Below are 27265 nucleotides of genomic sequence, written 5' to 3'. Positions count from 1 at the left end.
GAAGATGTTCCACTCCATGTGGAAACTTAAAAGAGTAAAACCTTTCTTCCCAAGATCAATTTTTCGCAATCTGGTACAGTCAATGGTACTAAGTCACCTGGACTATTGCAACGCACTCTACGCTGGCTGCAAAGAACAAACTGTCAAGAAACTCCAAACAGCCCAGAATACCACAGCCAGACTCATATTTGGAAAAACAAAATATGAAAGTGCAAAACCCCTAAGAGAGAAACTACACTGGCTCCCACTTAAAGAACGTATCGCGTTCAAGATCTGCACGACTGTTCATAAAATCATTTACAGAGATGCCCCGACCTACATGCTAGACCTCGTGGACCTACCCCCCAGAAATGCTAAAAGATCTGCCCGCACATTTCTTAATCTACACTTCCCCAGCTGTAAAGGACCAAAATACAGACTGTATAAGTCGTTGGTGAGGCCCCACCTGGAGTATTGTGTTCAGTTTTGGAGGCCGTATCTTGTTAAGGATGTAAAAAGAATTGAAGCGGTGCAAAGAAAAGCTACGAGAATGGTATGGGATTTGCATTACAAAACTTATGAGGAGAGACTTTCTGAACTAAACATGTATACTCTGGAGGAAAGGAGAAGCAGGGGTGATATGATACAGATGTTCAAATATTTGAAAGGTATTAATCCGCAAACGAACCTATTCCGGAGATGGGAAGGTGGTAGAACGAGAGGACATGAAATGAGATTGAAGGGGGGCAGACTCAAGAAAAATGTTAGGAAGTATTTTTTCCCGGAGTAGTGGATTGCTTGGAATGCTCTCCCGCGGGAGGTGGTGGAAATGAAAACGGTAATGGAATTCAAACATGCGTGGGATAAGCATAAAGGAATCCTGTGCAGAAGGAATGGATCCTAAGGAGCTTAGTCAAGATCGGGAGGCGAGGCTGGTGGTTGGGAGGCGGGGATAGTGCTGGGCAGACTTATACGGTCTGTGCCAGAGCCAGTGGTGGGAGGCGGGGCTGGTGGTTGGGAGGCGGGGATAGTGCTGGGCAGACTTATACGGTCTGTGCCAGAGCCGGTGGTTGGGAGGCGGGGCTGGTGGTTGGGAGGCGGGGATAGTGCTGGGCAGACTTATACGGTCTGTGCCAGAGCCGATGGTTGGGAGGCGGGGCTGGTGGTTGGGAGGCGGGGATAGTGCTGGGCAGACTTATATGGTCTGTGCCCTGAAGAACACAGGTACAAATCAAAGTAGGGTATACATAAAATTAGCACATATGAGTTATCTTGTTGGGCAGACTGGATGGACCGTGCAGGTCTTTTTCTGCCGTCATCTACTATGTTACTTTCTCTTCAACAAAGGCTACCACGAGAATCCATAGCTTAATTATAACACATCTTCACCCCACCCTTATACTGAAAGTCTTCTTCAATAACTGTTTGCTTAATTCTTTTTTGTCATCCATGATCTTTTTGTAACACCAACTGTATCTTTTACCCTGGAATGGCGATGCCATAACAGGTCCTTGTAAGCCACAATGCGCCTGCAAATAGGTGGGAAAATGTGGGATACAAGTGCAATAAATAAAGACTGTAATGTAATGCAATGGATTAACATTGTATTTATCACTGTATTTGTGTATGTGCCCTTGTTTTTCTGTTTGCTGATGTAATCCTTTAAAAGAATTTTTTCTCTTGCTTTGCAAATTTAGCTGTTTCCCTCACTATATGCTACTGGATTCCTACTCATTTCTTCTACTTGTTGGAATGCTTATGCAAGTTTCATGACACATTTACTTTCATACTTCAATACTTTTAGTGCACTTGGATCTGTTGAAGTCTGTTATGTAGGACTGGAGACCTAAGATAGTAGCTCTGTATGTATAATCTCTCTCTCGCTCTCTGAGGCCCACTCCTCCTTCAGCTTGAGAAAAAGTACCATCATATACTGATTCTTATAAATGACCTCTGGGGCATGGGGAACTTTTACTGTTCATGCATCTAGTCCTATATAATAATTCTCACCTCCAACGTTCTGACTTGCTGCCTGGGACTGTGGCTCATTCCGAGTTGGTCTGCTAGGCTCCGTAGATCAGGCTGACATCACCGTAGCCATTATGATGTCAACTTCAGAACCCGGGAGGGGGGAACATGCTTCACAGCTGATCCATGTCCGGAGGAGGGTCACTGGACATGGGTGGCTGGGGGGGGTAGGGGAGAGAGGAGGGTCACTGGACATGGGTGGCAAGAGGGGGGGCAGGGGAGAGAGGAGGTTCGCTGGACATGGGTGGCTGCAGTGGGCGCAGGGGGAGAGGAGGGTCGCTGGACATGGGTGGCTGCAAGGGAGCTGAGGAAAACCTTGCTAGCGCCCGTTTCATTTTTGTCAGAAACGGGCCTTTTTTACTGGTTTTCAATATCTTTAACAGGTCAATGTACAATAAAGAATTGCACCTAAATTGCAAAGCGTGTTCAAAATAAACATGCATAGCTTAAAAGGGGCATTTATGGGCATTTCAAAATTTCCGCACGTAATTACAGAATACAGGTCAGTGCTCCTAAATCTACACACATGGATTTACACCAGGTTTTTATTGGCATAAATGAACGTGCACAGATTTAGGCGCTATGTTATCGACTAAGCATTTTCTACACACCACACCTAAATTTTATAAATACGCTTAGTTCCATATGGACTTTTTAAGCGCCATATATAGAATCTGGCCTTTTATGAGCAAAGGACAATGGGAATTCATTATGCAGCTGGACCTTTTCTAATGCATTTGATCTTGACGACTACGAGATATTACTTATGGTTTTGAATAATATAGTAATATCTGGTGCTGTACTAGGCTGGTTTAGGGGGTTTCTATCGAGTAGATCATATAAAGTTAAGATGCAGCAAGTTTTTTCCCCAGAAGTAGTCTCTGCCATCAGGAGTGCAGCAGGGCTCTCCCATCGCCAATATTGTTCAATGTACTGGTGGCCTCCCTTGGAAGGAAATTGGAATTAGCAGGTTCCCAGGCTTTCATCTATGCAGATATTTCTGTTTGTGTAACGTTGGTTGTAAGCTGTAGGACACATATGTCTCGTTGCTATTCCTTGATTACTGATTGGATGAAGATAAATTATTTAAAGTTGAATAAGGATAAAACCAAATTTTTATTAATAGGTTCAAATCCTGAACAAAATGAGAATATTGTTCTTGGAATAGATGGGCTTATATATTAGAAATCTCCTTGAAGCTGCTGGGCACTACATTGGACTACAAATTATCCGTGGAAGATAAGGTGAATTGTCTTTAAAAAGTTCCTTTTTGATCCTAAGCTTGAGAAATGTAAAAAAGTATTTGTCAGGATCAATTTAGTCTAGTGGACCAGTTATTGATTTTGAGTAAGCTACACTATTGTAACATTGTATATTTAGGGATTTCTCATGCCCTGCTGAAGGGATTTCAAACAGTTCAAAATGTTGCAATATGCCTAATTTTTAATTTGAAAAAAATCAGATAGGGTAACACCTTATATTATGGTTTTACGTTGGCTTTCAGTGGAAGCCAGAATACTGTGTTCAAATTGTGCTGCTTGTTTTTTAAAATCTTAAATGGTCTAGCATCTCAATATAGGTGCTATTTTATATGCTTTTATCTTATAGCCACATTGAACTCAAACTTGTTTGGGATAGTGTGGGATATAAATGTCACAAATAAATAAATATGTTGGTCATCTGCCTGTATATTTTATAATGTTCATAATCCATCGTCTTTATCATTGCCAAGTCCCAGAAGGATTACATCAAAGAAAGATTTTTAGATCTTTATTTGTCTATCAAGCAGCAAGTGTTTGGTCTTTACTTTTGCCTGGAATACAAGTCTTTTCATGCTTTGGTACTTTAAAAATTTTTTTCATTTTGCAAATATATTTCTGATAGATAAAAAAGCTTAATTGATTGTCAACATAGACTATTATGGTTGCTTTCTAAACTATTAAGTCTAGTTCATTTCTTATTGTGTCACCCGCTTTGAACTATTTGGTGGTTATAGCGACTATAAAACCTTTAACTCTGTTGTATTTGATAGTGTCCTACAGAAGGCTGTGTGCAAGTGAATGATGTGGGGAAAAATGTGTAAAAGGGATAAGCCACTAATTAGATTTTATAAATACTATGGCAGATCTAGATGGAGAGAGAAATGATACCAATGAAGACTCTCAATGAAGGCCATAATGAAACCATTTAAGATGACACTTCCACTCAAGTCAATGGAAGTGCCTACCTTGGTTTGTATGAATGTTTCCTCTGTGGGAGTCATCCTGATAAAGAGAATAAAAGGGCAACTAGGGCTCACCATCGACTCAACTGCCTGGAAATGGAATGTGAACGATTGCCCTTTTTAAAGTAATTACAGTAGAGCATGTGGGGTCACGTGACATGTTAATGTCCAGTAAGAAAGTCGCTGACAGACGCAAGAAGTGACACATGTATTCGCGCGCGGCCTGGAACCAACTCTATCTAGTCTGATAGTCTAGGATAGAACAAGAAGGCCTCAGCGGGCAGTTACCATGGAGATCAGGACAGGCAAAGAAGTGAGGCGGAGTTTGACAGATAACGTCACAGAGAGGGCGAACGAGGTGAGACAGCGAGGGCCAGCGCGTGCGTCACTTCGGCGTCAGTTGGAGGTGAAGCTGCCACCGCTGGTTCTCCTGGGGGTCAGCTCCCCTGTGCGCCAGCTTCGCCTTCCCCCTTGGCCTGCTACCCGGAACGAAAGCAAGGAAAGGAGCCGTGAGGTGGCCCGAAATGACGGTGGGAAACCAACTTTAAGTAACGCGAAGCACGGCGCACGCAGGACAAGCCCAGAACCGGCAAAGGTTGTGGAGAGCCCGACTCGGCAGGCTGAGGCAGCTAAGGAAGAAGGCGCACAAGACGAGCCCTCAGCCCGCCCCGCCCCGGCGCGAGAATATACAGAGCAAGCGCTCCGCCCAATCCTGAGTCCGCTCGAGACGTGAGGGGGCGGAGCAGACCGACACACACCAATCGCCAAGACAGAAGGGAGTTCTTGAATTGACCAATCCAAAGCAAGGAGCCGGCTCTAAAAGTCTTATTTTCTTTCTATCCAATAAGGACGGAGTAAAGGTGGGATATTAGTAGGTGGACGCCTGTACCAATTGTTGAAGCCTGATTTTTAACATCAGACTACCAATTGAAGGAGCATGTGGTAATCTCCTGGGTTAAAAGTAGTTAAAAACTAGCCTTCCAGTAGGAAAAAATAGACTGACACCCATTCAGAGAAGAAAGATTAGTGTATTCCCTGCTCTCTTCAGTTAATCTGTTTGGATTTTTTTGTTTTGTTTTTAAGGGTTTTTTGTTTTACAAATCAGAAAAGTGGATTAAGCATTGTCCAGCAATCATTATAGTTGCCCAATTAAACCAATTTGAGAAGGATTGCTAATTGTTGAACAGGAGTTACAACTAGATCACCAATAAGAGAAAGGATTGGATTTAATCTACAAATCTGAAATAAGAGACAAGTGTTTTGTTATATTTTGATAAATTGAGAAATTTGGGAATGTCCTACAAACCCATTGCTCCTGCACCAACCAATTCTGGAGCTACTGGAACCAGTACCAGCTCTGCCGGCCCAGGAACCCCTGTACCTCCAGGTAATGAGCTTGTATCTAATAGAATTCAAATTACTTACATGTTGAAAATGCATCTGAGATCATCTTATTGATTATTGTAATACTGTGTTTTGTCTCTCTCAGTTTCCAGTGTTAGTGTCCCTTCACCATCAGGTTCCATTGTTGGAGCGTCTGCACCCTTTAGGCCACTTTTCAATGATTTTGGACCTCCGTCCATGGGCTACGTCCAGGTAATTTATTCTGTGTAGGCTATGATATAGGTAGTGGAATGGCATGGGCCACAGGGGCTATGGCCCGACCAATATTTTGCCCAACACAGCATCACAATTAAACAACTATTTCCGTGCTTGTTAAGAAATTATAACAATGATTACCGCTCAAGCACTCTATCTATGTTAACACCAATTTTCTTTTTTCAGAATTTCAGAATTTAGACTTCAGATTTCCGGTGCGTTTATTATCTGACATAAACTACACCTCTCCGTTGTAATTTAATATATTGACAACGGGAATCCTCATTAGTCTTAGTTCTAAAAGATTTTTTGAAGTTTTTTTTCTTTTTCATATAAACTAAGCACTTATCTTTTGGCTTTTCTTTGTTGGCTCTACAGTGCGCTTCTGTTTCGTAATTTCTTCGTCTGGAGCATTATCTTTAAAGTGCCAATTCTTGTGCCCTATAAATAAACAACTTTTATTAATATTCCGACTGTGTTAACCCTTATATATATATATTTTTTTCTCAAGTACTCACAGTTATGGGTTATCGCTACTGAACTTCTCAGTCTTATTTTCTCTTACGTGTGCCACACAATGGCGCCGGTCACATGATTTTATGTCGTCAGACGCCTTAAAGATTATTGTTTCATGAACTTTCTTGGAACTTTCGAGAAATCGCCAACACAGCATCAACAATTAGAAAGCATGAGGGAAGGGCTGGAGATTGGTTTGTTTGGTTCCTCCAATTAAAAATGTAGAAATGATAAAGCAATGTGATATCTGAAAGCTTAAAAACTGCATAATCTTTGACTGATTCTTATGTTGGGCCAACACAAATACAGATACTGCACCATAACTTCATTACATATCATCAAAGAGCATGTTTACTTAATTTATTTTATAGAAGCACATTTAAATCATTGAAAAAATAACACAAACACAGCACACAATTATGAATGTGATACAAACTGTCATCCTATAACAAAGATCAACATCAGCGTGAGCAACTCAAAAATATTGGAGAAGTAGCAGTAGCAAATATTGTAAACAAATGTAGAAAGAAATTTATAGAACACCAAAAAGTCCACAGATTATTTAGGGATCCTTATACTAAGCTGCAGTAAGCACTAACGTGCTTACTGCAGCTTAAAAGGGCTTGCCATGGGACTTAGTCAGGCATCCTGTGATAAGTTCCAGGTTAGTATGTGCACATCACATGCTAAATTTAGTTTTATTTTTAACATGGAGGCAGCGTGTCGGGGGGGGGGGGGGGGGTGGATAGGAGGTATTTCTGCAGTAATTGGCAGAGCTACATTGCTGCACAGATTAGCACATGAGTCCTTACTGCCTACAATATAGGTGGTGATAAGGGCTTATGCACTAATCTTTTTTAATGCTACTACTACTACTTATCATTTCTGTAGCGCTATTAGACATATGCAGCGCCGTACACTGGACATAGAGAGACAGTCCCTGCTCGACAGAGCTTACAATCTAATTAGGACAGACAAACAGGACAAATAAGAGATAAAGGAATTACTAAGGTGGTAATGATAAAACATGGTTACTGAACAAGTGAGTAAAGGTTAGGAGTTAAAAGCAGCATCAAAAAGGTGTGCTTTTAGCCTAGATTTGAAGACAGCCAGGTTTGGAGCTTGATATACTGGCTCAGGAAGTCTTTATTCCAGGCATATGGTGCAGCAAGATAAAAAAGGAACAGGGTCTGGAGTTAGCGGTGAAGGGTGCAGATAAGAGATTTACCCAGTGAACAGAGTTCCCGGGGAGGAGTGTAGGGAGAGATAAGAGTGGAGGGGTACTGAGGAGCTGCAGAGTGAATGCAATTGTAAGTCAATAAGAGGAGTTTGAACTGTATGTGGAAACGGATAGGGAGCCAGTGAAGTGACTTGAGGAGAGGACTAATATGAGCATAGCGACACTGGCAGAATATAAGTCATGGAGCAGAATTTTGAACAGGTTGAAAAGGAGAGAGATGGCTAAGTGGGAGACCTGTTAGAAGCAAGTTGCAATAGTCTAAGCGAGAGGTGATAAGAGTGTGGATAGTATGCTCAGAAAGGAAAGGACGAATTTTGGTGATAATATAGAGAAAGAAATGACAGGTTTTAGCAGTCTGTTGAATATGTGAAGAGTAGGAGAGAAAGGAGTCGAAGATGACCCCAGGGTTACGAGCTGTTGAGACTGGGAGGTTGAGAGTGTTATCCACAGAGATAGGGAATGGGGGAAGGATAAAAAGCTGAGTCTTGGTCATGTTTAGTTTCAGATGGTGGTGAGACATCCAGGCAGCAATATCAGACAGGCAGGCTGATACTTTGGCTTGGATTCCTGCTGAGATTTCTGGTGTGGGGAGGTAGATCTGGGAGTCATCAACGTAAAGATGATACTGAAAACCATGGGATGAGATCAGAACACCATGGGAAGAAGTATAGATGGAGAAATGAGATTCCAGGACAGGTGGGTTGCCATCAGTAGACGGACATTTTCCAGTTGGCTAGCAAGTTGCATTTATTTTACTTATGCTCAGGCTGGGATGACTCTAGAGGGTCATGTCAAGGTTTACAATGTCAGAGCCATGGCGATGTCGGTAGCACACTTGAGATCTGCCTCTATTGAACAGATTTGGAAGGTTATGACGTCTTCGGTCCACATATTCACATCCCACTATTGCTTTGAGCAAGACGCCCAACACGACAGTTGGTTTAGTCAGACAGTTCTGCAGAATTTGTTTGGGGTCTAGAATCCACCCTCCAAGGTGTGTCTTATTCTGTTCCAGGACTTATCTTCACAACAGTGTATGTATGTTTTCAGTTTAATTGGCTTCTTTGAATTTGCCATTGCAAGTTCCAGTTGTCTTAAGGTGGTTGTTTTCGGTGTGCCTGGTAGCTATGGATTTCCACATGTAAGAATTAGTTGGCTTGCTTGTCCTCAGTGAAAGCAAAGTTTCTTACCTGTAGCAGGTATGATCAGAGGACAGAAGGCCACTTATTCTCACATACCCTCCCACCTCCCCTTGGAGTTGTCTCCTTCAGCTACAGTACGTTATTGTACTAATTGATCCCGCACTTGTTAGTCAAGGAAAAGGCACCTGCTCGTGTGATGACAACGCTGCCTCAAGCTTTTAAAGAAACGGTACACTGGGCAGCGTTTCCGCACCATGCGCCATGGATAATGTCAATGGGTTGGCACCTTCCTCGGTTTCAGGGACAGACGGGCAGGGTGAGTTTTTCTCACCTGAATTTGTTTTATTGATGCATCAGGCTTTTCTTCTAAAGAGAGCCCTGCCTGATAAGTCCATGCAGCCTGGTGTTTCCTCGGTTCCAGAGGCCCCTGTTTCTTCTGGGTACTTGCTACTTTCTTCTCCTGCAGGCGCTCCTGATTCTAAACGCAGACGGGTCTATTCGGTGTCTGAAACAGCTTCCCTTCCGCCTCATTCCCCTTCCCATTCAGTTTTTGGGCAGTCTGAGGAATCTGGTAGGTCCTCTCGGAAGACCTGGAAGAAGGAGGTAATTAGCCACAGGAACAAGATGACCCTAAGGCAGTCCATATTTTCCACCACGACGAGCTCCCATCCCTCATTTCTGATGCTTTGCAGGCTCTCAGTATTGAAGACCTTGAGGTGGCTATGGCCTCTTCTTTTAATCCTAAAATGGCCAGTACTAGGAAGTCAATGCAGGCTTTCCCGGTTCACAGCTCCATCCAAGAGCTTATCTCAGCTCAGTGGTCTGAGCTGGATGGCTCTTTGAAAGTAGCTAGAGCGATGTCTTGCCTTTACCCAGTTGGGGAGGCTCATTTGGCTCTTTTTGGCCTAAGGAAGACTTGCTGGTAACGGTGGTTACTAAAAAGACTACTCTCCCTGTGGAGGGAGGGGTCGCTTTAAAGGATATGCAGGACCGGCGTTTGGAGTCCTCCTTGAAACGTTCTTTTGAGGTTTCAGCCCTGGCTCTGCAGGCTGCTATTTGCAGTTCTTATGCAGCTCGAGCGTGTCTTTCTTGGCTTCAGCAAACAGTCGAGCAGCCTCCGGAGGGTTCTGTGTCTCTCTCTGATGTCGTGCCACGGATGGAGTCAGCATTGGCCTTCCTGGCTGATGCCCTCTATGATTTGGTCAGGGCATCTGCAAAACAGATGTCTTTGACAGTGACAGCTCAACGGCTCCATTGGCTTCGTCATTGGGCAGCTGATATGGCCTCGAAGCAGCATCTGGCGAGGTTGCCCTTTCAGGGGAACCTTTTATTTGGGGAGGATTTGGAGAAGATTGTTAAAGACCTTGGGGATTCTAAATCCCAGTGTCTTCCTGAGGATAAGCCAAAGTCTTCCTCCAAGAGTGCCTCCTTCTCCTCCTCCTCAAGACCTCGGTTTCGAGAGGCCCGGCGTTGCTGTCCTGGGCGGGCCTCGGGCTCATCGCAGCGTTCCCGTTTTTAACAGAGGACTTCCTTTCACTCCGACAAGCATCCGGTCAGCAACAAGGAGTCCAGGGACATGCTCCCAACGATGGGGCGCCGGTCCACTCTTCAGTTCCCTGTATAGGGGGTCATTTGTTCCTTTTCCTCGAAGAGTGGGCCAAGGTTACGTCAGATCAGTGGGTTCTAGATTTGATCACAGACGGGTACTGGTTAGTGTTTGCAACTCCGGTTGGAGACGCCTTTTTTGAATCCTGCTGCGTCACTGCCGTCAAATGGGCAGCTATCAGAGACACATTGCAGTCTCTACTGGATCTCGGAGCAGTGGTTCCCGTTCCTCACGACGAACCTTTTTCCGGTCGCTACTCAATTTATTTTCTAGTGCCCCAGAAAGGCAGAACTTTCAGGCCGATACTTGACTTGCGCAGGGATAATGAGGCCCTGAGAGTATGGCATTTCCGCATGGAAACCTTGCGTTCAGTCATTGCGGCAGTTCAGTCGGGGGAGTTCCTTATGCCGCTCACTCAACCTCAGGGAGGTGTATTTGCATATCCCGATTTGGCCGCCTCATCAGCGGTTTCTATACTTCACTGTTTTAGGCCAGCATTTTCAATTTCGTGCCTTGCCATTTGGTCTGGCCTGGGACCTCGCACACTTTCCAAGGTGATGGTAGTGGTGGCCGCTTTCCTCAAAAGAGAGGGTGTCAGAGTTCATCCCTATCTCAACGATTGGCTCATCCAGGCAGACTCGGAGAGAGAGAGCCGACTAGCGATGGCCCGGGTTATAGATCTGCTTCGGTCTCTGGGCTGGGTGGTCAACTTCACCAAAAGTCATCTGACTCCCTTGCAGTCTCTCGAGTATTTGGGGGTTCGTTTCGACACTGCGTTGGGTTCAGTCTTTCTTCCAACAGCAGGAGACTCAAGATCCAGAGTCACATTCGTCTGCTCTTGCATGTGTCTCACCCTAGGGCTTGTGATTATGTCCAGCTGCTAGGGTTGACGACTGCCACCTTGGAGGTGGTTCCCTGGGCAAGAGTGCATATGCGGCCTCTATAACTTTCCCTGCTGAGTCGCTGGACCCCGATCTCTCTGGAGTACCAGCGCAGGCTACCTTGGATCCCTGCAGCAAAGCACAGCATGGCTTGGTAGCTTTCCAATGACAAGTTGCGCCAGTGGATGCCATTAGCGCACCCTCATTGGCGGCTGATGATCACAGATGCCAGCTTAACAGGTTGGGGGGCTTATTGCCTCGATCAGTGTATGACCATGGAAGCGGGGTGGTCCATCAATCACTTGGAACTGAGAGCAGTTTTCCAAACCCTTCTTGCCTTCAGCAGTACGCTGGAAGGTCAGCCAGTCCGGGTTCTTTCTGACAACACGGCAGCTGTTGCCTACATCAACTGTCAGGGAGGCACTCCGAGCAGAACTCTGGCTGCGGAAGCGGCCAGCATTCTCGACTGGGCCGATCACTATCTGGCGCTGTTATCAGCGGCCCATGTTGCCGGCCAAAGCAACGTTCAGGCTGATTTTCCTCAGCAGGCATAGTCTCGACCCAGCAGAAGATTGTTCGCTTTTTCAGTAGAAGGAGGGATCCCCGATCTGCAGGGATGGATGCCCTGTCTCAACCGTGGCCTTCGGATCTCCTTTACGTGTTTTCTCCTTGGCCCTTAATAGGGTGAATTCTTCTTCGGATTCGTCTGCACCATGGGTTGCTGATTCTGGTCGCTCTGGATTGGCCGTGTCGTCCGTGGTACGCGGATCTCAGGCGAATGTAGGTGGCAGCTCCATTTCACTTGCCCCTCTTGCTGGACCTGCTACATCAGGGTCCAGTGGCTATGGAAGATCCCTCCTGCTTTGGTCTTACGGCCTGGCTATTGAGAGGACAAAGTTGAAGAAAAAGAGCTATTCTAACAATGTTATTGCTAATCTGCTGCAGGCTTGCAAGCAGTCCACTTCCGCGGCCTATGCTCCAGTTTGGCGCACCTTTGAGGCGCGATGTGCCACGAGGTCGTCTTCGCCGCTGCTGGCTTCGGTCTCGCAGTTGGAGTTTTTACAGGAAGGATTACAGAAGGGACTGGCTTACAGTTCCCTTTGGGTTCAGGTGGCGGCGTTGGCTTGTTTCCAAGGGAGAGTGGCCGACTTGTCCCTGGCTGCTCATCCGAATGTTGTCCGGTTTTTGCGGGGGGGGGGGGGGGGGAGCTTTACATCTTCATACTCCTTTACAGTCTTCCTGACCTTGGAACCTGGAGGTCGTTCTAAAAGCGCTCCAGAAACCTCCTTTTGAGCCTCTCAAGCGCGCTTCCGAGAAGGATTTGACACTCAAAAACTTTTTTGTGTGTGGCCGTGGCTTCAGCATGGAGAGTGTCAGAGCTTCAGGCTCTTTCCTTTCGGGATCCGTTTCTGCAGTTCTCTAGAATCCAGCCTGTACTGTACCTTCCTTCCTGCCTAAGGTTGTTTCAGCCTTTCATATCAATCAGCCAATTTTTCTGCCCTCCTTTCATATGGAGGACTTTCCGGATTCATTTGTACAGTTGCGTCTTTTGGATGTCCGCAGGGCTCTGATACAGTATTTGCAAATATTGAATGATTTCATGTTTTCGGACCATGTTTTCATTTTGTTGGCACAGTTGTCCTGCGTCTTAAGGCCACGATAGCTTGCTGGCTTAAGGAGGTCATTTTTTCTGCTTACCTGTTGTCGGGTAGGTCTCCGCCAGAGGCATTTAACGCACATTCCACGCAGGCGATGGCTTCTTTGTGGGCTGGAACAGGTGTCTTCTGACTTCAGGAGATTGTCGAGCAGCTACTGGGCTTTTCAACTATCTTTTGTTCGGCATTATCGACTGGATGTCGCGGCGCAAGAGGCTGTGCGGTTTGGGGCGCAGGTTCTCTCCCGGGGAGCCGCCTGTTCCCACCTACTTTAGGAAGTGCTTTGATACATCCCACTAGTTCCTGGATTCATCTGCTGTTGATGATAAGGAAGGAAAAATTAGGACTTACCCGATAATTTTCTTTCTTTTAATCATAGCAGATGAATCCAGGATCCCTCCCTGTCTGCCTTTGTTTTATACAGATGTTTTGATTCACGCAGAGATTTGAAGACAAGCACACAGATTTTATAATTTACTCTTATGTAGCAGGAGGTTGATTGGTCCCTCCTTTGCTCATGTTTCTTGCTCCGGTTCAGGGAGCAGTTGTTCACTGTGAGGAAAGTTTGTGTTGTGTTGTGTTTCTTCTTCATCATGCTTTGGAATTTTCATATACTGAAGATGGAAGGGGCTGGACGTTCAGGGTCACTGCCTTCTTTCAGGGTTCTCCATCTCCACCTGCTGGTAGGCGGATACAACCCACCAGTTCCTGGATTCATCTGCTGTGACTAAAGGAAAGAAAATTATCAGGTAAGTCCTAATTTTTCTATATCTTTTTTTTTTTTTTTTTTTTTGAGATATGGTGACCAGAATTGCACACAATATTCTGTTTGCTTTCTTGGCTGCCACTGCGCACTGAGTGGAGGATTTCAACACATCAGTGATATCTAGATCCTTTCCCTGGGTGATGACTGTGTGGAACCTTGCATCATTTAGCTATATATTGGACTGCTCTTCCCTATGTGCATCACTTTGCACTTGCTCACATTAAATGTCATCTACTGTTTGGATGCCCAGTCTCCAAATCTTGTAAGGTCTTCTTGCAATGTTTTTAGTTTTGAATAACTTTGTGTCATCAGTACATTTGATCACCTTACTCGTGATTTCTGTTGCCAGATTATTTAATAAATATGTCAAAAAGCAGCGGTCCCAGCACAGATTTTATTTATTTATTTGTTGCATTTGTATCCCACGTTTTCCCACCTATTTGCAGGCTCAATGTGGCTTACATTGTTCTGTAGTGGTGATTGCCATTTCCGGAATGAGAAATACAAAGTGGTATTGCATTAAAGTTCATAAGTGAAAGAGTAGATTAAGCAGTCAAGTATAGAGAATTCATATTTGGAATGAGAAATAAAGTGGTATTGCGTTAAAGTTCATTCATGACAGAGTACTGAGGTAGTCAAGTATAGAGAGATCGGTTATGTCCAGTTCCGGTATGGGTTTTGTTGACTAGTATTTAGGATGGATCATTGTGGTATGCCTTATTGAGGTTGGTTTTTAGTAATTTTCGGAAATTAGTTATGTTGTGTATTGTTTTTGTGGCTTTTGGTAGTGCATTCCATAATTGCGTTCTTATGTAGGAGAAGCTGGATGCATATGTTAATTTATATTTTAGTCCTTTGCAGCTGTGGTAGTGGAGATTCAGGAATGTGCGTGCTGCTCTTTTAGTGTTCCTGGTTGGTAAGTCAATGAGGTCTGACATGTAGACCGGGGCCTCCCCATGAATGATTTTATGAACCAGAGTTTAGATTTTAAACATAATACATTCTTTAAGTGGGAGCCAGATCCCTGGGGAACCCCACCATTCGCCCTTTTCCATTAAAAATATTGACCATTTAACCTTATTCTGTTTTCTCTTTAACCAGGTCTCAATCCACAATAGAACTCCTATTCCATGACATTTTTTATTTATTCAGAAGTTTCTCATGAGGTACTTTATCAAATGCTTTCTGAAAATCCAGATAACACCGTGTTGCTCATTTTCAAATCTCATGGACTTTGTGCTTTGAAAATGAGCCTCCACATCAACCAGCTCATCTTTATCCACAGCTTCAAAAAATGTAGAAGATTGGTGAGGCAACACTTCCCTTGGCTAAATCCATGTTGGCAGTACCCCATTAAACCATGCCAGTGTATATTGTCAAAGCTAGGGGACATCCTGGCGCCTGTTCCTAAATTCAATCTGTACCTGGGCAACAATTCCCTATAATGGAGCCAGCAGTAGCCAGAGAGGCACAGTCTTGAAGAGGTAGCTTTGTCTGCACTTCACCCTGACCCCTCTAATGGCAGGCCTTCCCTCTCTTCGTCCTAGGTTGCTATCCCTCCAGAAGCTTCCTTGGTATCAAATAAGACCATGCTCTCAAATTCAAAGTGTCATGTCTTCATTTAGCTTACTTCAAAAGTATAAACCTCCTTCTTTTCACTCATAAGGGTAGACACAAATTCTTCTTGGTTCCTTCTAAATATTAAGAGCATTTGGATGATAAACATAACCAAACAGTCATCAGGTGAGCTTCCAACATTGGAAGGTTAATCTTAGAAATCTCTGTATTAATCTGAACAATAAAGAATATCCTATATAATAATTTGTCATAAATACATAAGTAATGCCATACTGGGAAAAGACCAAGGGTCCATCGAGCCCAGCATCCTGTCCACGACAGCGGCCAATCCAGGCCGTCTGCGGCAACCTGTGGCTTTCAAAGAAAACCGCGGCGGTCAAGTGAAACCCACCCAATTTTGTGGCTGGACTGCGGAATTGGCAACTTTGCTAGAGATTAACTTCCTTTAAGTCTTCCTCTCTGTGCAAACAGAACACTTTTAAAGATACTCTTAGTTAGAGCCAGACTTAACCCAGGATGTTCGGTTTCTGCCAAAACTGAATCTGTGACTGAAATTGGCTGCTTGGTTTCAACAGAAACCAAAACCATAAATGAAACCCACCCCTCAACCTGACCAAAAAAGTCCCCCAGTCATTGGCACCCCTCTCTCTCTGCCCCCCTCCCCCACCCTCCCTCCAAAGGTCTAGTGACATCTTCAGGGGCAGGAATGAATCCCACTCATTCATGCCCCATCATATAGTTGCCGAGACTTTCCGTGGCAGTCTCTATAGCCATTTTGCAGTTGGAACCAGCACAGGCAGGAGACTTCCTGTTTGTGCTGGTTCCACTTATTTACAGTTTGTTGTCTCTGGTTTCTGCTTTCTTCATCTTCTCTTCAGTATCTCCCTTCCATCCAGCATCTGCCTTCTTTCTCTCCCTGTCATCAATGTCTGCCTTCTCTTTCTCTCTCCCTACTCTTGCCATCCAATGTCTGTGCCCCCCCTCTCTCTCTGCTCCCTCCATCCAATTTCTGCCCTCTCTCTCCCTGCTCCTTCCATCCACCGTCTGCCCTCTCTCTCTCCTGCCCCTTCCAACCAGCATCTGCCCTCTAACTTCCCCTTCCCTCTGTCTCTCCCCCTTCCATCCACTGTCTTCCCTTTCTCTCCCTTTCATTCTCTCTCTCTCCTATCCACCATCTGCCCTTTCTTTCCCATCAAGGGTTCTCTCTCTCCTCCTGTCCACCATCTGCCCTGTCTCTCCCTTCCATCGAGGGTTTGCATTCTCTCTCTGCCTCTCCCCATACATACAGGGTCTGCCCTCCCTCTCTCTGCCCCCTCTTTTCAGCTTCCAGTTCCAGCCCCATTATCCCACCTGTCCTAGTTCCAGCTCACTTCTCCCACCTGCCCTCCTTAACCCCCCCCCTTTCCTGCCCTAGCCTGTATTTTAGCTATTGGTTCGAGCCGAAGCCCCCTTCTCATTTCTCCCGGCCGGCACCCCCCCCCCCCCCCCCCCCCCCCCGCTACTACAATTCCCATAATTGTTGTTTGCATTCCCCAAACTGTGTGTTTTGCTAGCTACTTCAGTTTTGATTTCTGCTTGTTCCAGCTGCATTTATTTTCCAGGACTCTGACAGCATGAATTCTTAGGTAAGGGCAGTTTTCTTGATTACGCTTTCCATTCCTGAGGAATAGGGAGATTTGCAGGACCTTTCCTGCAGGCTCCTCTCTTCCCCCCTTAACTCAGGTTACATTATGTTCAGTAATTTTGTTCTCTAGTCTCTACCATTTTGCCCAGTGTCAACGTTGGACTCACCGGTCTATAGTTTCCCAGGTCATCTCTGGAATCCTTTTTAAAAATTAGTGTTGTGTTGGCCACCCTCCAATCTTTAGGTACCACACTTGAGTCTAAAGATGAGTTACAAATTAATAATAGAGCTACAATTTCATTTTTTAGTTCTTTCACTACTCTAGGGTGTATACCATCCAGTCCAGATGATTTGCTACTCTTTAGTTTGTCAGTTTGCTGTGTTACAACTTCCAGGTTAACAGAGATTTGTTTCAGTTACTCTGACTAATCACCATTAAAAACAGTTTCTGGGATGGGTATCTCCCCCATATCTTCCTCTCTAACAACCAAAAGAGAGAATTAATTTAGTCACTCTGCTGTGACCTTGATTCCCTGAGTCCTCCTTTTACCCTTCAATCATCTAATGGTCTAATTGATTCTTTCTGAGTCCTTCAATAAAGTGTGTTTTTCCACATCCAATCTTGGGGCCAACTGTGCTGTTTTTTTGCTGTACTTTGTCCACTGTGCTTTTGAGTCCCTCTTCTGTTTCTTTTAACTGATTCTTTTACCAGCTTTGTGCTTCAAATGTACCTAAAAGGGATTTTTTTTTTTTTGCCTCTAAGGCAAGCTTTTTTTAATTCTTTACCTTCCTTATCAGTGCTCTGCATCTAACTTGCCATTTATTATGCTGTTTACTAGTGTATTATTTTCATTTGGATCTTTTTTCCATTTTCTGAAGGATGTTCTTTTAGCTATAATCCCTTCACCTCCCTTTTTAACCATGCTGGCTGCCATTTGGCCTTCCTTTCACTTTTTCTAATATGTGAAATATATGTGGTCTGGACTTCCAGGATGGTATTTTGAACAACATCCATACCTGATGTAAATTGTTAACCTTTGCAGCTTCTCGTTTTAGCTTTTCTTTGACCATTTTATTGTAGTGAACTTTTTTGAAAGTATAATTCTAACCTAGATTTCCTGTATGTACTAACTTCAGTTATTAAATCAAATTTGATCATGTTATAATCACTGTTGCCAAATGGCCCCAATGCCGTACTTCTTGAATCAAATCCTTTGTTCCACTAAGGACTAGATCTAAAATAACTCCCCCTCTTGGCAGTTCCTGAACCAACTGTTCCATGATACAGTCATTTATTTCTTCTAGGAACTTTATCTCCTTAGCGTACCCTGATGTTAAATTTATCCAGTCAATATTGGGGTAATTGCATTCATCTATCTGGGAGATGACAGCAAATATCAGAAAGCCATATAATGAACCATCATCAAAGAACATTATTGAGTGAGTATTATACACTTCTTGCTTTATTCATAATCTATAGAAAGCAGATATGGGGCAGAAGCCTTCTGTTCATTTATGCACATAATGCCTGTGAGGGAAATAGGAATAATTTATCTCCTTCACAGGCAAAAAGTGCAAAAGTGAATAGAAGGATTCTGAGGCTTCTGCTCCATATTTGTTTTTTATAGATTATGAGTAAAGTAAGGAGTTTATAATACTCAATGATCTTCTTTGACAGTTCATTATATGATTTTCTTTGATGACAGTTCATTATATGATTTTCTGATAATTAAATTCACCCATTATTAATTGTTCCTAATTTTCTGCTAACATTCTAACATTCTGACCAGGTAGACAGTGATACACAGACACTTTCTTTTTCCTCTTTATGCATTCTATCCATAAGGATTCCAAGGTGTATTTTTTGTCTTCCAGAACTTTAATTCTATTTGACTCAAGGCCCTCTTTAACATATAGCGTTGCCCCTTCACTATTGTGATCCACCCTATCATTGTGATATCGTTTTTACCCTGGTATAAGAATGTCCCGGTAATCCTTCGACTAGGTATCAGAATTAACCTATTCTAACTCTCTCCCTTCATGTTTGTTAGGCTTCTTACTTCAAACAATGTTTTGTTTTTTTTTAAATTTCTATTAACAGCTTGTTCAGTGGTTAACATTTTAATTTGCAGTCTTTCAAGCCTGTCTGCTTTGTATTTAAAGGCATTTGGTCTACCTTTGCCTTTATTGCATCCTCTCTAATGGGATGCCCTAAATTCATTCTGAGCCATTCGCTCTTGAGCAACTGTTGGCTTTCTCCCAAGTTCTAGTTTGAAAGCTGCTCTATCTCCTTTGTAAATGTTGATGCCAGCAGCCTAGTTCCACCCTGGTTACGGGTGGAGCCCCAGTATAGCTCCCCCCCCCCCCCCCTTTCCAGACAATGTTGCCCAGTTCCTAACAAATCTATATCTCTTCTCCCTGTACCATTGTCTCATCCATGCATTGAAACTCTGGAGTTCTGCCTGCTTCTTGGGTCCTGTGTGTGGAATGGGCAACATTTCTGAGAATGGTTCTATGGAGGTTCAACTTTCTACCTAAAAGCCTAAATTTTGCCTTCCAGAATTTCCCTCCCACACTTTTCTATGTTGGTATCCACATGTACCAAGATAGCTGGCTCTTCCTCACCAATGTGTAAATTCTTATCTAGGTGACTCATGAGGTCTGCCACTTTTGCACTAGGCAGGCAAGTTATCAAGCGTTAATACATCCACCAGCCACCCAGTTATCTACATACCTAATGGTTGAATCAACTACTACAACTGCTATCCTAACTCTTCCCACCTGGACTCATGCCTTAGCAGACTTATCCTTGATGCGAGAGGATATTACATTACTTAGAAGGCAGGTCCTGGCTACAGATCACTTTCTATAAGTAACCATAGAATGCCCACTTAAACTGGAAACATTAATCAGTAATCACAACTGTATACTATATATATGATCAATGTATATGTGTATATCAACATATATTTAAACAGTAGTATTCTTCCGTCCATCAGAGGTAGAATTTTCATTCGCTGGTAGTACACCATGTGACAATCCACATACAGTGATTGAATTCATACCTTTATCGTCATCAGTCTTGATTTTATATATATATATTTTTTTATATGTTTTAAACTTTTTTAGATTACTTCAATGTTCGATATGAAAAATTCTTTAGAATAAATCTTCTACTTAACTTTCAAATCTGTGTGCCTTGTCTGACTGAAAACGGGGCTGCATACCGACACGTGTTTTGCCGAAAGTGCTTTATCAAGGTATGCCCCTTCAAACCTCTGTATCGAGTGTCAAATGTTCAAACCCCGTCAGCCAATGTTCAATCACCGTATGTGGATTGTCACATGGTGTACTACCAGCGAATGAAAATTCTACCTCTGATGGTCTGAAGAATACTACTGTTTAAATATCTGTTGATATACACATATACAGTGATCATATATATAGCTTTACTACGGATCACTTTCTGCCATACGAAGATGCTCTCCTTTTCAGGTGGCCTTTCTCCTCCATTGTAGCACTAAGGCCGTTGAACTGGAATTGGGACATCTGTACTATTTTCCTGAAGGTCTCCTCTATATAACTCTTTGACTACCTCAGCTTCTCCAAGTCTGCTACTCTAGCCTCCAGGAATCAAGACTTGTTCCCTAAGTGGTAGGATTTCTTTGCAACTACACAGTTTGACCTCTTATCAGTTGGGAGATAATCAAACATGTGATGCTCATTATGCCAAAAGAATGGATAATTCCATCTCACTGTTGGACTGCTGCCTGCATCTTAGTATTAGTGAGTATATGCACCATTAGTGTGTGGTGCTATGTAAAATCCCATAGCCCTATAGCTTCTGACTGAAGAATTCATATTCTAGAACAACAAAATAGTAACAGGATCAAATAAGAGACTTACAAAGTTACATAGAAAATGAGCCCCTATGTAACTTTTTATATAAGAAAATGTAATAGAAGAGAAAATAGAGACTTCAAATAGGAATCTTCTTATTCATTTTAATTGAATCATTGCCTTTTCCTACAACACTGCAAGCTTGTATTCCCATTTAAAAAAAATATTTATTAGATTTTTGATATACCACCTTTCTGTGGCACAGCCAAAGCAGTACTTAAAGGTACTAGCCTCATAATCTAAGCAACACATATGTGGCAGACCATGATGCATATATAAAATTCCTTGCATTGCTTGCTGGTGAGTTATTTTGGTCAGCTAGCTTCCTCTAAATCTTTGGCTTCCAGTTCGGTTTACCATGCTTGCTTCCTTTCATGATTTATTCCTGGCTGGAAAAGATTTTTTTTCCATCCTTTATATCCCGGTCTCTGTCTTTTGGCATCACAGTGCAAGTTCTCCAACTGGGGGATGTTACTACAGGTGTGTTCCCTGGCTATCTAATAAGTTTTGAGCTTGAGAGATATCTTGGTTTTCTACCCTGGAGGTCCAACCTGAAACTAAAGCAGGGTGTTCCACTTCTGGAACCAGCCAGGCTGGGGATGCTGCAAAACTGGCCCTCTTGGCTTGATCTTCTATGGCAGAGGCTGTCTTATACCTAGAGGGAGAACCACTGCACAGAGGAGATTCCCTTTTCCTGGTAGATGGAATGGCTGTTGGTGCTATTATGACCTCATTCTGCCTCCCACACAATGTTCCTCTTTTGAAAAGATTTGGGAGGGGCAGCAAGAGATGAAACACACCCAGTTATTATACCTTATGGTTTTTATTTATCCACAGATGGCTTTTTGGCCTGCCTGTTGAAAGTGAATGTAGGGATAACACAGTAGTGTCCTTGACTATCAAGCTAACTCGCTTTGTTAAAAGTAATTTTCTTCTCATTGATAAGGCATTGTATAAAAATGAGCCCTGTCAGTTTGGCTTTGTGTGGACATATCTATGACTTCAGCTTAGATCTCATTTTAGTAATTTGTAATCACTATTTTCCCATGCCCAGTTACTGGAAAAGGTAAGTAGCCTGTGAAGACTCACCAGTCAATAGTTTGTCTGTCTGATATCAGCAAATTACAATTTGCATTAACAGAGTAAACTAACTATAAAACAACTGTGGCTTTCTGAGCTGACCCCCCAGGGTGGAGGTTATTTGCTTCCATAAATATGTAAACCCATCAAATAATTGCCGAAACATTTGTTTTCATTAAAACTGGAGTGGTGGTGTTTCAGCTTCTGTCAAAGAAATACTCCTTGACTCACATGGAATTTCTGACTGGCAAGCGGAACTCCTTTTAATTCTTTTCTCTGCATGTGGAGTTCATTTCTCAGCTTGTGATTTTTTCATGGCTGTGTGTGCTGTTGTAAAAAAAAAAACATATTTTGGGGCAGTTTCATTATTTGTATTTTACTGTCCACTACATTAACTAACTTAGGGGGTCTTTTACTAAGGCGCGCTCACATTTTTGACGTGCACTAAAATTGGGCCCATGCTAGATGTTACAGACACCAATGCATTCCTATGGGCGTCTCAGCGTTTAGCGCGCGCCAGAAACGTGAGCACACCTTAGTAAAAGACCCTCTTAGGGCCCTGTTTACTAAGCCGTGCTTTAGGCACGCAAACCTTTTAGCTTGTGCTAAAAATAGACACCCCCATTATATTTCTATGGGTGGCTCTAGCATTAACGCCCGCTAATTTTTAGCACACTCTAAAATGTTTGCACGCCTACATTGTGTCTTAATAAACAGGGCCCTTTAATTTGAATCTTTTTTTCCTTTCACAAATAAGTTGTTGAACTTGTAACTTGTTTGTCTTGCTGATTTTCTTTCTGGTGATTTTATTTTGTTTCATATTTTCCTATTTTCTGTTTTTTTTTGTTGGCTATGATGTGAATTATTTTGTTGCTCTTGTATCTTGTTTTTGTTTTCATTTTTGGTGATTTTTTTTGCCTTCTTTTTAAGTTCTTGCTATATTTGTGATTTGAAATGTAATTTAAAAAAATAAAAAGGAGAAAAAAAGCCTTAGCTACCTTCGCATTTACCCTAATCAACAAAGAATGTCTCGCCTTTACATCTAAATGAAGAAATAGTACAACTTGCCTGACAGCCCAAAATCTCATAAAAATCCGTGCGAGAAGTCCCTCCACACTCTGGACTGCTAAAGCACTTTCACTTATCTTAAATGAACAGAATTCATAAGAAAGTCTGCACAGCTGTTTTTCTGCTTGGGCACCAACAGCGTTTGTATTCTAGTAGGCAAGTGAACTTTGGCAAATTGGCTAGCATCACATATCCAGTTCTTTTATGAGAAACCCAGTATTCCTCTAGCCAGTAAAGTGGGGCCTCATCAAATCAGAACTACTGCAGTTATTGTGTCTTTCTGAAAACTTCTCTGGATACTGTGTGCAAGCAGCAACTTCACATCACACTACTACTTGGACCAGTCCACAGTTCAAGAGAGTGCATTCAGTTGAGTTGTGCTGGTCAACCTGTCTTTGTATCATTAGCAACTCTCATCTTTCTTTATGACCATGCTTCTCCTGAAGAATGGACAAATTCTAAATACATTGGAGCAGCATTGAATTTAGAAGACCCCTCACTTGTGTTCCTAACTCAGGGCCCAATGCACAACACTTACCATGCTGGGAACGTTTGATTTCGACTGGTTGTAGCCAAGCTAAAGCAAATGTTATTTAGTGAGTAATGCACAAAGGGGTTTTCCGTGGCTCTAACATGTGCTGTTAGAAATGTATTACAATGAGCTCATTAGTATTCTAATGACCATTCTGGGCGATGCATAGCTCCAGAGCACCTAGTTTTAACAAGCTAATTTTATGCCTACCCCGGAGCTGTCAGAAAGGAGGGAAACACAAACGGGCAGCTGCAAAGGCCAGCTTGTGCTCCCTACCTCTTCCCTCCTGCCCCTCCCCCCCGTCTTTTAAAGATTCCCTGGTGGTCCGTTGGACCCCGCACACCCTCCTGGATCCACAAACATAAAAGGTTTGGTCTTTACTGAGGTACAAAAAAGTTAAATTTTGAGCCCCCTTGTGATGGAGAAAATGCCTGTAAATCATTTTCGCTGTACCACGGTATCAAATGCATGACCCAAGATGTAAAGGAGCTAGCTACCTGTACCAGAAGTGATTTTAAAGGTGACAGTACGGAGGAACTAAAACAAATCTCAGTGAACCTGGAAGATGTAATAGGTGAAATTGACAAGATAAACAGTAGCATATCACCTAGACTGGATGGTATACACTACAGAGTACTGAAATAATTAAAAAAAAATTGTAGATCTATTATTAGTAATCTGTAACCTGTCAGTAAAATTGGCTATGGTACCTGAAGATTGGAAAGTTGCCAACATAGCGCCAGTTTATACAAAGGATTCCAGGGGTGATCAGGAAACTACAGACTTATGAGCCTGACATCAATGCCAGGCAAAACGATACACACTATTATAAAGAAAATTACTGAACACATAGACAAACGTGGTTTACTGAGACAGTCAACATGGATTCAGCCACAGGAAGTCTTAATGTGCTATATTTTTTTAAGGAGTGATTGGAGGGTGGCTAATATAATGCCGATTTTTTTTTTTTAAGGTTCTAGAGGAGATCCAGGAAATTATAGACCAGGTTATTATAAAGAACAAAATTACAGAGCATATTCAAAAGCATAGATTAATGAGACAAAGCCAACATGGATTTAGTGAAGGGACATCTTGCCTCACCAATCTATTACATTTCCTTGAAGGGGTGAACAAACATGTGGATAAAGGTGAGCTGGTTGATATTGTGTATCTGGATTTTCAAAAGGCATCTGAGAAAGTACCTCATGAAAGATTCCAGAGGAAATTGGAGAGTCATGAGATTGTGGATTCTATTGTGGATTAAAAGCTGGTTAAAAGATAGAAAACAGATAGGGTTAAATGGTCAGTTTTCTCAATGGAGAAGGGTAGACAGTGGGGTTCACCAGGGGTCTGTGCTGGGACTACAGCTTTTTAACATATTTATACATGATGATCTAGAGATGGGAGTAACTAGTGAGATAATTAAATTTGCTGATGACACAAAGTTATTCAAAGTTGTTAATGCGCAAGAGGATTGTGAAAATTGACAAGAGGACCTTACGAGACTGGGAAACTGGGCATCTAAATGGCAGATGACGTTTATTTATTTATTTGTTTATTTATTTATTTAGATCATTTATACCCCGCTTTTTACCACAGTTTAGCAACCTCAAAGCGGCTTACAATGAACTAATGAAATATTCCATATCATCAAGCTGATCAATCCATAGACTGGTGGGTTGTGTCCATCTACCAGCAGGTGGAGATAGAGAGCAAACTTTTGCCTCCCTATATGTGGTCATGTGCTGCCGGAAACTCCCCAGTATGTTCTCTATCTCAGCAGGTGGTGGTCACACACAGCAGCAGCAGCTCTGGCTAGGCCTCCAAGCCTAATTTTTAGGTTTTGTTGAGTGCCTGGGGTTGAGGGCTCTTTTGAGCAAGTGCAAACCTGGTGGTGCCAGGTCCCTCCTTTTCTCCCCCCTCCCGCTGGCTCCGTTAAAAAAAAAAAAAAAAAAAAATTTTAAACGTCTTTAAAGGCGTTTATTTCGACGTTTATTTAAGCGTCTATTGCAGCTACTCACTGGGACACCAGGTCGTTACAACTCGGAGCGGACAGCAGGTAATTTTACCTTTTTATAGCGGGCGGGGGTTCCCCGATTCTTCTCCTCGTGGCACATGGCGTCGGAGGGCGAGGGCGCAAAGGGTCGCTCCCCGGGTCGCTTGAGCGCTTCTAGAGGGGATGCGGGGGTCTTAAAGCCTGATTCGCCCTTGTTGGGTGGCAGTTTCGTGACCGATGAATGTCCCGGTCCTTCCTCCGGCGTGGCGGTTTTTCCCGCCATAAACGCCCATCCCCCGCTCCTCGCCTCCGCCATTTTGGCCGGCCACGCGGCTCGGACGGCTTCTTCTTGGACCGCCCTTGAGGTTGGAGACATTAATGCCATGAACGCCCTTAATTTGGGCGACGGCACAGAAGCGGCTAAAGTTAAGAGCCGTTCTTCCCGCGCGGCTCCTTCGCGGAGTTTCGCGCCGGACGCCATTTTGGATGCGCAGCAGGCCTCTCCCCCGCTGTTGCGAGCGCCGGTTGAGAGTGCGCCTAGGGCTGTTGCCCAGGCTGCGGAAGTGCACAGTCTGGGGGGTTTCTCCCCCGAGTTTGTTTTGCTGCTGCATCAGGCCTTCCTCATGCACAACGCTGCCCCCGCTCCCTCGTCTGGTAAAGAGGTTGAGGTTCCCAGAGGTAAACGCCCTCGGGTTGATTCCCAGGCCTTGGAGGAATTTGTCTCCTCCGATGTAGATGAGGGCAGCGTGTCTGAGGTCTCCCAACGGTCCTTTGCGGATTCCTTGGAGGAGACGGATCCCCGCTCGGATGGAGCGGATGACCCCTCTGCAGCGCGGCTTTTTCGCCCAGAGGATTTGCCCAACCTGTTGTTACAGGCCATGGACACTTTGAAGATTTCCTCTCCGGAGGACGTCTCTCCCTCAGCCCCTGTTGGCTCTGCCATTATGCTGGGGACGAAGCGCCCGCCTAGAACCTTCCACGTGCATGATGCCATGCACACCTTAATTTCGGCTCAATGGGATGTCCCAGAAGCGAGCCTTAAAGTGGCTAGGGCTATGTCCCGCCTCTATCCTTTGGCTGTGAGTGAACGTGAGGCCTATCTGTGGCCTACCGTGGATTCTTTAATCACTGCGGTGACTAAGAAAACGGCATTGCCGGTGGAAGGTGGCACGGCCCTAAAGGACGCCCAAGACAGGAGATTGGAGGCGGCCTTAAGGTCGTCCTTTGAGGCGGCTGCTTTAAGTTTGCAGGCCTCAGTTTGCGGCTCCTATGTGGCCAGGGCGTGCCTGACTATGGTGCAGCGGGCTTCCCCCTCGGATCATTCCTTGAGGGATGATTGGCCAGCCCTGGAATCGGGCTTAGCCTATGTGGCAGACTTGCTGTATGATGTCTTGAGAGCCTCAGCTAAAGGCATGGCTCAGACAATCTCTGCGCGGCGGTGGCTTTGGCTGAAACATTGGTCTGCTGACCACGCCTCTAAATCCCGCCTGGCTAGGTTGCCTTTTAAAGGCAAGCTGCTCTTTGGGGTCGAGCTGGACAAAATCGTGACCGATCTCGGCACATCTAAGGGCAAGAAGTTACCAGAGGTCAGGGCTCGGGCTAGTGCTCGTCCCGGTACCTCCAGAGGACGGTTTCAGGAAGCCCGTCGGTACCGCCCGGGCAGGTCGGGTTCTTCTGCCCCCTCTTCCTTTAAGAGGCATTTCTCCCCCAAGCAGCGTTCCTTTCGCAGAGACCGCCGTCCCGGAGGTGCTCCCTCCGGTCCTCCCCCAGGGTCTCGTACCCAATGACGGGGTCTTGGTCCACGCCCCGGTGCAGATTGGAGGACGGCTGTCCTCGTTTCTGGGCGAGTGG

General features: G+C 44.0%; 1 protein-coding gene across 1 annotated transcript in view; it reads left to right on the top strand.

The window, feature by feature from the left end:
- Positions 1-4607: 4607 nt before the first annotated feature.
- CDK2AP2 (cyclin dependent kinase 2 associated protein 2) overlaps positions 4608-27265 on the top strand; it is a 39869-nt gene continuing 17211 nt past the window's right edge. The window contains exons 1-2 of the mRNA XM_030185992.1: positions 4608-5618; positions 5721-5827. Coding sequence (XP_030041852.1) covers positions 5525-5618; positions 5721-5827 — 201 coding nt within the window. The 5' untranslated portion in view covers positions 4608-5524. The remainder of the gene's footprint in view (positions 5619-5720; positions 5828-27265) is intronic.

Source organism: Microcaecilia unicolor, chromosome 1 (assembly GCF_901765095.1).
Source record: "Microcaecilia unicolor chromosome 1, aMicUni1.1, whole genome shotgun sequence".
Classification (NCBI taxonomy): domain Eukaryota; kingdom Metazoa; phylum Chordata; class Amphibia; order Gymnophiona; family Siphonopidae; genus Microcaecilia; species Microcaecilia unicolor.
This window is presented reverse-complemented; position numbering and strand designations above follow the sequence as displayed.